Raw genomic sequence first — 9,357 nt, 5'->3', positions numbered from 1 at the left:
GGAGGGACCAACTCTATATTAATGCTCATTATTTTGGAATGAGATGTTCAATGTATCATGCAGATTTAGTTTGGATAGCATACTGCAAGTGAGTTACTAGGTGTGTGCCAAGAAAGAAAATGAAAATAAAAAAGAAAAAGCTTTTTTTCAAGCTGAATGTGCATGTCATTCGTACAAACATACAGCCAGTCATTCGCCGTTCTCGTGTGTGCGCGCGCGTGCCTGATAGAGAGAGAGAGAGAGAGAGAGAGAGGATAGGGAGAAGAGACCTGCAGTCGGGACAGTGCTCTCCACAACCCGTAAAAAAATGAAACGGTTCATGTCACACGGATTTATTCAATAAGATGTGACATTGCAAGTTGCACAGTCYATCATCCGTTAGATTGACTTTTAAAACATAGCTCCCTCACTAATTATTGAACAATAATTTAAACTATATATTTTTTATAAACCATAGTGAAACAATTATTGGAGTGATCTGGACCTTTAAATGAAAGTGACTTCCTTTTTTTCTCGAGGGGTATAGTGAGTGATGCTGTATAAATGCGGACTGCTCAGTTGAGTCAGGCAACGAAGGAGTAAAAAGTAAGCGCGAGCTGGGAAGCGAGMGCGCGCGTCAGAGAGGGAGYGAGAGAACGCCAKCGGACCTCAAGACGGAGGGCGAACGGAGTGTCACGGTTCCTCCTATAATAAGAGCTACTAAAAACCTCCACTAACAGCGAAGGCTGGAAGCAGTCCGTCAGCCAAACCTGCTCAAAATGATTCTCCAACTCCTATGGTTTCTTGTCTGCGGCAGTCAAGGTAGGGAGAATTGTTTCTTGGCGTTGTGGACTTCGTGGATAAGTTGCTGTATTCGCCTACACTTGTCCATATCCCTATCTGCGGGAACAGTTATATTAGGGAGATGTGGGAGAAGGACCGCAGAGAGCGAGCAAGAGAGAGAGGGGCGGATTGTTTGACCGCTGGTGTTTTGTAGTTTTAGCACGTCTTCCAAAGATTGGAATGCTTGCTTTTTGAGAAGGGGATTATCAAGACCCCTTTGACTTCACTGAACTGTTCTGGTGTTTTTATTCAGACATTGAATGTGATATCCATCGATTGGTAGAGAAAAATCATCAATAGGAGAGAAAGATTTGTGGATAGATGCATGTGGCTGTGGAACGACATCAATAGGATGTGCTTTGTTTCGTTTTTTTGTTCAAGGAGAACAACAAATCGCAAAAAGCAGTGTTATGATATGGGTGATTGTCTAGGGATAACAGAAGGTGTCCGTGGCATGCAGTTGGCAATGCGCTGATTATTTGGCTGTATTTTGTTAACATACAGCGCGTCATAAGACAACAACCTCAGGGACAGTTATTTAAATTCAACGGTTTATTTGATTGATAAATAACGACGCYTTTGTGGAACAATTCAAAGGCGTCATTASCCTCAAGTGTTTATCATTTAAAATGCATTAATTTATATCCTAAGCTTTCGAATGGGTGAAGGGGATTCGGCGCAGAATTAGCATTTTTCACAGTGACAGAGTATCGATGATTTAACAAGAACTGAGTAGGTATAGACTAAAACTGTACATGGGTTAGTTTTGGGTGAAAATGTAATCCCAGAATTGGACGCGTGGACATATATGAATGGCGAGAAGGATCGCTCACCCATGAGAGCGATTGCATGTCACTGGCGAATCAAGGGACATATTAAACCCGGTTACATTATCATGCTTGGCTTTTTAGTGTCCAAAAGGTACCTCTGAAGTTAGCATCCAATTGCGGGCAGTCAAGCATTACGTTTGGCCACATTCGTTTTCTGACGTGGAGCGGCAGGTGGGGGTAGAGAGCTGCAAATTAATATTCAGTCAGCGGATAGGCTTTATATGATTGTAAAATGAGGCTAGTGGCCAATCCGAGAAGAAGAGCCTTCGTTTTTGAGATGCCTCTACCACAGGCTATGTATTTTCCAAATCTCTGTCTCCCATTTATGAAATGTATGGTTGTGAAAAAAATATTTTACTGCAAAAGTGGTTATATTTATAGATATTGTGACACTCCCCCTAAACTCAAAAGGTGCAGAATAATGCCTGGCTGGAGGGAGGATTGGCCACAAACTCATGTAACCCAATATTGCAAGCTCTGATATTGCACAAAATGTGGGATACGAGTAGTCAGGTGTACGCCCTACATACACAAACAAAAAACATTAGGATATCTTAATGCATATTGGAAATATAGACCTGGAAACATAGATACAATAGGCAGAAATATTAACTATTAATATTTATGATAATGGTGAGGTTTACTTTTTGGTAGCTGATTTAATAGACAACTTTCCAAGTCAAATGTGCTCCCTTTCAGCACCGTTGCCTGGCAAAAATACATAGGCCTACAGTTCCATGTGTTTTGATGTTGTGGCTATTGTAATCAGCTCTAAAGAAAACAAGTGGGCTCAGATATCAATTACATTTTTTGGGGATCCAAGGTTCCTTGACAGATTMTGTATCTTTAGCYTCTACTCGTGCAATTTAGTCAGGKGGCCACCACAGATAATCTTTGGGGSCACCCTGGATTTAGCCTCAAATCYGATATGGTGTCCAAAATCCAAATAGCTACCATAATGCCATTTGATGAAGGTCAAATYATGTGTAAATATGAATCTTGTGTATATGAGGCTTTTTTTCTGAGTAGTGTACAACACTCATGCGCATAAAGACTKTTTTTGTTTAAATTGTTTTTTTCCYGAACTCAATATGGCCAACATAATTACACCCAGACACCGTTGCCTGCATATAAATTGCCCTAGTTTATTTTGTATTGTGTTATTCTGTCTTAATTAAAATGGTTTCATACAGCTTTTGGTTTAACTAGGACTATGAGTGGCACTGCCATGCCTCGTGTTTGAATAGCTGAAGCCAACTAGCATTTCAATGTGTGTAACTATTGTGTATGGGGAGGATGCAATCACATAGGATGGCAAGCTCATAAGGCAGGTTTTCACCACATTGAACCAACACACCGTTTCAATGCCATCCTGAWTCTCCCAGAACTGTCCTCAATAGGCCYACTCCATCATCAGTCCCCCCTCTGGCAGTTAATAAAGACAGACAYCATGGAACTGGACTGCCACATGTCAGTATGCCGTTCAACAGCCGAAATGCCATCTGGAAAGTGCTGCYGTGCATTGCCCTCRCATGCACCTATTTTGCTACCACCCGTGGCTAGCCAGCCCATGTGACACATGAACTGGACTTGCATGTGAAGAATGAGCATTGGTCTGAAACTGTTCAGTCATCCCTATAAGGACAYAATGCCATCTATGGCAAACTAGAGGTCCCTTAGGATGGTCAAACTTAAACAAAAATGCTGTACCTGATTGTATATGTTGACTGGCAATTGTGCATGGTGGTTGAGGATTGACTATCAGTTCCACCTCCTCTGCAACCCYTTTACTTTCCATCAATGCCTATGGATCTCTTCAAATGTATGTGTGTGGAGCTGGGCTATGTCCCTCATAACCAATGCTTCATCGTCGTAGTCTATGACCTACACTATGACCTACACTCTAATTAACCTGAGGTCACCCTCACAGCTTCTGTCACTCTCCTCATCTCCTGTTGGGTCCAGAACGTAATCACAGCCAACTATCCACAGTAAATATCGACCAAATATGCATCCTACCCGACTTCTAAAGGAATATGTAGGACGTGACCTGCAAGACTTATTGCCACATTCAACATAACTACAACCACTCATCAATTAGGAGTTGGAAAGATCTAAGGGCAGGTCTGTTTGTGACAGACAGCCCCTTCACAGACTCTCCTTCACAACCAGACAACCAACCATTCCACTACTGGAGAGTCCCCAGCATTATTCAGGCTGAGATAACATTCCAGTTAGTCAATGGGTCTTGTTGGCATGCTGCATCTGCAGCTGCATCTGCTGAGTGCCTGTACCCAACTGTTGTAAAAATGGAAACCGATTACCACCCAGCCCTGAATACCCTGCCAGTCATACAGGAAGGATACTGCCCTTGTTGCTGCAGTTTGCCCAGAAAGAACAGTTAGCTGTGCAACCTGTTCAGGCCCCATAACTACAACCACTATTGGCTACTTTGTTTTAGAGGTCGACCGATTAATCGTCAGGGCCGATTTYMARKTTTAAATAACAATCGGTAATCAGCCTTTTTGGACGCTGATTATGGCCGATTACATTGCAATCCACRASGAAACTGCGTGGCAGGCTGACCACCTGTTACGTGAGTGCAGTGTCATAAGGACCTTGTGGCTGCAAGGAGCCAAGTTAAGTTGCTAGCTAGCATTTAGACTTATCTTATAAAAAAACAATCAATCTTCACAATCACTAGTTAACTACACATGGTTGATKATATTACTAGGTTAACTAGCTTGTCCTGTGTTGCATATAATCAATGCGGTGCCTGTTAATTTATCATCGAATCATTTCAACTTCACTAAACGGGTGAAGATTTGACAAAAGCGCATTCGCGAAAAATTTACCTAACCATAAACATCAATGCCTTTCTTAAAATCAATACACAGAAGTATATATTTTTTTAAACCTGCATAATTATTTAAAAGAAATTCATGTTAACTGTGAACTAATTTGCCAGAATTTTACATAATTATGACAACATTGAAGGTATATATATTTAGACTTAGGGTTGCCACCCGTTTCATAAAATACGTAACGGTTCCATATTTCACTGAAAGAATAAAMGTTTTGTTTTCGAAAKGATAGTWTCCGGATTTGACCATGWTAATGACCAAAGGCTCGTATTTCTGTTTATTATAWTATAATTAAGTCTATGATTTGATAGAGCAGTCTGACTGAGCGGTGGTAGGCAGCAGGAGGCTCGTAAGCATGAATTCAAACAGCACTTTACTGCRTTTGCCAGCAGCTCTTAGCAATGCTTGAAGCACAGCACTGTTTGTGACTTCAAGCCTATCAACTCCYGAGATTAGGCTGGCAATACTACAGTGCCTATAAAAACATCCAATAGTCAAATGTATATGAAATACAAATGGTTTAGAGAAATAGTTGATGCGTCATAATTCCTATAATAACTACAACCTAAAACTTCTTAACTGGGAATATGTTCTCATGTTCTGAGCAAGGAACTTAAACGTTAGCTTTTTTACATGGCACATATTGCACTTTTACTTTCTTCTCCAACACTTTGCATTATTTAAACCAAATTGAACATGTTTCATTATTTTATACTAAATAGATTTTATATAAGTATTATATTAAGTTAAAATAAGTGTTCATTCAGTATTCAGTTGTAATTGTCATTATAACAAATTATATACGTGTAAAAATGGGCTTTTTTAAAAACATTTTTTAAATCGGTATCAGCTTTTTTTGGTCCTTCAATAATCGGTATCGCCGTTGAAAAATCATAATCGTTCGACCTCTACTTTGTATCCTCACCCTGTTAGGACACACTCATGTCCTGTCACCTCAAATACTTTGAATCAACCTTGCACACTTAGTTTCAGTAGTGAAAAGAGGGGACATTTTAGAGTTGTACAGTACATATACGCTACTGGAGTGGCTGACTTGTATTACAGGTTGCTTTCCTGTAACTTGGTTACGCTACTACTGTATGTGCTTGTATTGTAAAAAAAACATGAACAAACATTGTAAAGCTAGTTGRCTTCAGCTATTCAAACACGAGGCATGGCAGTGCCTCTCATAGTCAAGGTTATGTCAAGAGTCGTATGAAACCCTTTTAATAAAGACATAACACAATACAAAATAAACCAGGGCAATTTATATCCAGGCAATGGTCTGAGTGTAAATTGTTGGCCTTATTTGATTCGGAATAAAAATGTTTTTTTGTAAATTCTTTATGGGCATGATTTGGATTATGGACGCCATATTGGATTTGAGGCTAAATCCAGGGTGGCCCCAAAGATAATCTGTGGTGGCCCCCTGACTAAATTGAATGAGTAGAAGCTAAAGATGCATAATCCGTCAAGGAACCCTGGAACCCCCCCCAAAAAATTAAATGTTGATGTCTGGGGCCACTTGTATTCTTTAGAGCCGATTTACAATAGCCACAACATCAGAAAACATGAGAAGAAAAAAAAATCTTAGTTGGACATAACATTGTAAAAACACCAGGAAAACGGCTTYAAATTATTTCGAATTTTGGAAATCTGTTCCCAAGTATTCCGATGTATAATTGACACGTGGTCGTAAGCAAGGTTCGAAATTATGTTTTAATTAAATATGATCTGTTTTTAGGTTTATTGCGGTCAATTTGCAGTCCACAAATTATTTGTAATTATGTTCCGTACCCCGACCATCCCCCTCAAGAAAATATCAGCCCGTGGCTGAATCTAGTTGATGATCCCTGCTGTACAGACTTCATTATATCARTTGGCTTTCTTCTGACTCTGAACTAAATGGTATATTATAGTTGCCTKTGTGTGCTTTAAACATATTTTACAGTTGACAAATAAAACTCCCGTTCCCTGGTACCTCTGACATTGACAAAACCTCACATTGTCACAATGTCTCAACAGAGATCCCCCTGTTCCCTCTAGCTCTATCCAACCCACCTTACGATGCACTTTCGGCTTTTACAACCTTTCAGGAATTAAGTTAGCTATTTGTTCGCTATGCCATTTGACAGATGTTTAATTTTTTTTGCCTGGGCAGAGTTCTCTCTGTTAGAGCAACATTAGCATTATGAAATCACAGCGAGGCTTCCTCTCGGCAGGTCATCTGTTATGCATCCTTGAAGGTTTATGTATTTTGAGTTTTTCCGGTGCTCAGTGAAATGAATTCTATGCTCCTCCGTGCTCGCCCAGAGACCATCCAGTGAGATGTTAAGTGGCATAATTAAGATATTTCTTTGATTCACTAGGAGACATGTCAGCGGCAGAGGATTTAAAAGATTTATGCCCCTGTGCACTCTTTGCACTGTGGAGACATACGTGCACAGACGTATGTATGTCTTCATCTACACTGATTGAAGTGGATTTAGCAAGTGACATCAACAATGCATCATAGCTTTCACCTGGATTCACCTGGTCAGGCTGTCATGGTGTTCCTAATTTTTTGTACACTCAGTGTATATACATGCTCCTGTATCTGTGTGTGCTGTCCTCTCGGTTGTGTGTGTGTGTTATATTACATGCACATATAGGTGAACCGGTTTGTGTCAAGAACTGCAACGTTGCTTGGTTTTTAGTGCTCAATAGCTTCTCGTGTGTATTAGGAATGGTCCACCACCCAAAGGACATCCAGCCAACTTGACACACCTGTGGGGAGCATTGGAGTCAACATGGGCCAGCATCCCTGTGGAACGCGTTTGACACCTTATAGAGTCCATGCCCGACGAATTAAGGCTGTTCTGAGGGCAAAAGGGGTGCAACTCAATGTTAGGAAGGTGTTCCTAATGTTTTGTAAACTCTGTGTATATACACACACACACACACACACACACACGCAGTCTCGTCGTCAGAGCCTCAAGCTGAACCAACACCTTTTCCAATGCTTTCCTAGCAAAAATCACACCATATTAATTTCTGCGTGAACGTATTAGGCTAACATTCTCCGGGAATAGTTGAGCACACACAATCCTTTTACATTATGTAACACCACTCAGAAAGTCCCATTAAAGACATGCAAAAGCTGTTCACATAAGGAATGGCCCGTGTCTTCGCTCGGCGCACACAGGAATTGATTGCATTATTTGATTAATAGAGTGGGAAGGGGGGAACACATACAGACGTGCATATGAAAATGGAATGGCCCCCGGAGGGGAATCGCATATGAAAAATCAATTTAAAGAACGACTGGAGTCAGCAGGGTCTCCGAAATCGTACAAAGGCCAATCTCAATGTTATGGATATGCTATTTATTTCACCCTTTCTTAGCTCCTTTTTGATTTTTCATGTGCCCTTTAGCAGTCAATCCYGTAATGTTTTAGAATCGGGGGGCGGAATTTGCATAGATAAGAGAGGGAAAAAAAAGACTGCACACAGTTCATCGGCACTCTTGAGATACAGTATGTGTGGGTATACATGTGGAAGATCTATAAAGTATTGGTACTATAGTGCAGTTTGCACCTGTAGGGAGTAAGTGGCAATGTAGCATAACGGGAGAACAAAGCTGCCAGAAATGTTTGAGAATCAATTTGTTGGATTCGACATTGATAATGGACAGCTTCAAACTTTGTACTTATGTTAATGATTAGTAAATCTGTTTCTTTGAGCCACATGCTATGCAACGACTGAGTCATTCTACCGGGGTTCAATACATTGACACACAGCTCTAACATATACACTATATATACAAAAGTATGTGGACAMMYCYWMAWMYYMKRRKWTKWRGRKKTTTCAGCCACTACCGTTGCTGACAGGTGTATCAAATYGAGCATACAGCTATGTAATCCCCATAGAAAAACATTGGCAGTAGAATGGCTGAAGATCTCAGTGACTTTCAACCTGGCACTGTCATAGGATGTCACCTTTTGAAAAAGTCCATTCAGAATACAATAACATTCTAGAGGACTCTGTGCTGCCAACTTTGTGGTAACAATTTGGGGAAGGCCCTTCCCTGTTTCAGCATGACAATGGCCCAGTGCACAAAGCGAGGTCCATAMAGAAATGGTTTGTTGAGATTGGTGTGGAAGAACTTGACTGGCCTGCACAGAGCCCTGACTTCAACCCCATTGAACACCTTTGGGATGAATTGGAACGCCGATTGCGAGCCAGGCCTAATTGCCMAACGTCAGTGAGGGCCCAACCTCACTAATGTGCTTGTGGCTGAATGGAAACAACTCCCCGCAGCAATGTTCGAACGTCTAGTGGAAAGCCTTCCCAGAGGAGTGAAGGCTGTTATAGCAGCAATGAGGGTGACCAAATCCCTATTAATACCCAGAGGAGTGAAGGCTGTTATAGCAGCAATGAGGGTGACCAAATCCCTATTAATAGCTGTAGGAAGTGCAATATGACCAATATGACACTGTATATTGGATAGGCAAACCTACAAACCTCAGATCTCCCACTTCCTGGTTGGATTTTTTCTCAGGTTTTTGCCTGCCATATGAGTCTGTTATACTCAGGCATCATTCAAACAGTTTTAGAAACATCAGTTGTTTTCTATCCAAAATACTAATAATATGCATATCTTAGCTTCTGGGACTGAGTAGCAGGCAGTTTACTCTGGGCACCTTACTCATCCAAGCTACTCAATACTGCCCCCAGCCATAAGTTAAGAACAAAATCATATTTTCAATGACAGCCTAGGAACAGTGGGTTAACTGCTTTGTCAGGGGCAGAAGGACAGATTTTTACCTTGTCAGCTCTGGGATTCGATCTTGCAACCTTTT

At 41.0% G+C, this 9,357-nt stretch overlaps 1 protein-coding gene across 2 annotated transcripts in view; it reads left to right on the top strand.

The window, feature by feature from the left end:
- Positions 1-574: 574 nt before the first annotated feature.
- Positions 575-9,357, top strand: part of LOC111971037 (neural cell adhesion molecule 2) — a 439,128-nt gene continuing 430,345 nt past the window's right edge. For both annotated transcript variants that reach the window (XM_070445981.1, XM_023997847.2), the window contains exon 1: positions 575-801. In XM_070445981.1, coding sequence (XP_070302082.1) covers positions 759-801 — 43 coding nt within the window. In that variant the 5' untranslated portion in view covers positions 575-758. The remainder of the gene's footprint in view (positions 802-9,357) is intronic.

The sequence above is a fragment of the Salvelinus sp. IW2-2015 genome, linkage group LG12, assembly GCF_002910315.2.
Source record: "Salvelinus sp. IW2-2015 linkage group LG12, ASM291031v2, whole genome shotgun sequence".
NCBI lineage: Eukaryota > Metazoa > Chordata > Actinopteri > Salmoniformes > Salmonidae > Salvelinus > Salvelinus sp. IW2-2015.
Note: the sequence above shows the minus strand (reverse complement) of the source record. Positions and strands in the feature narration are given on the sequence as shown.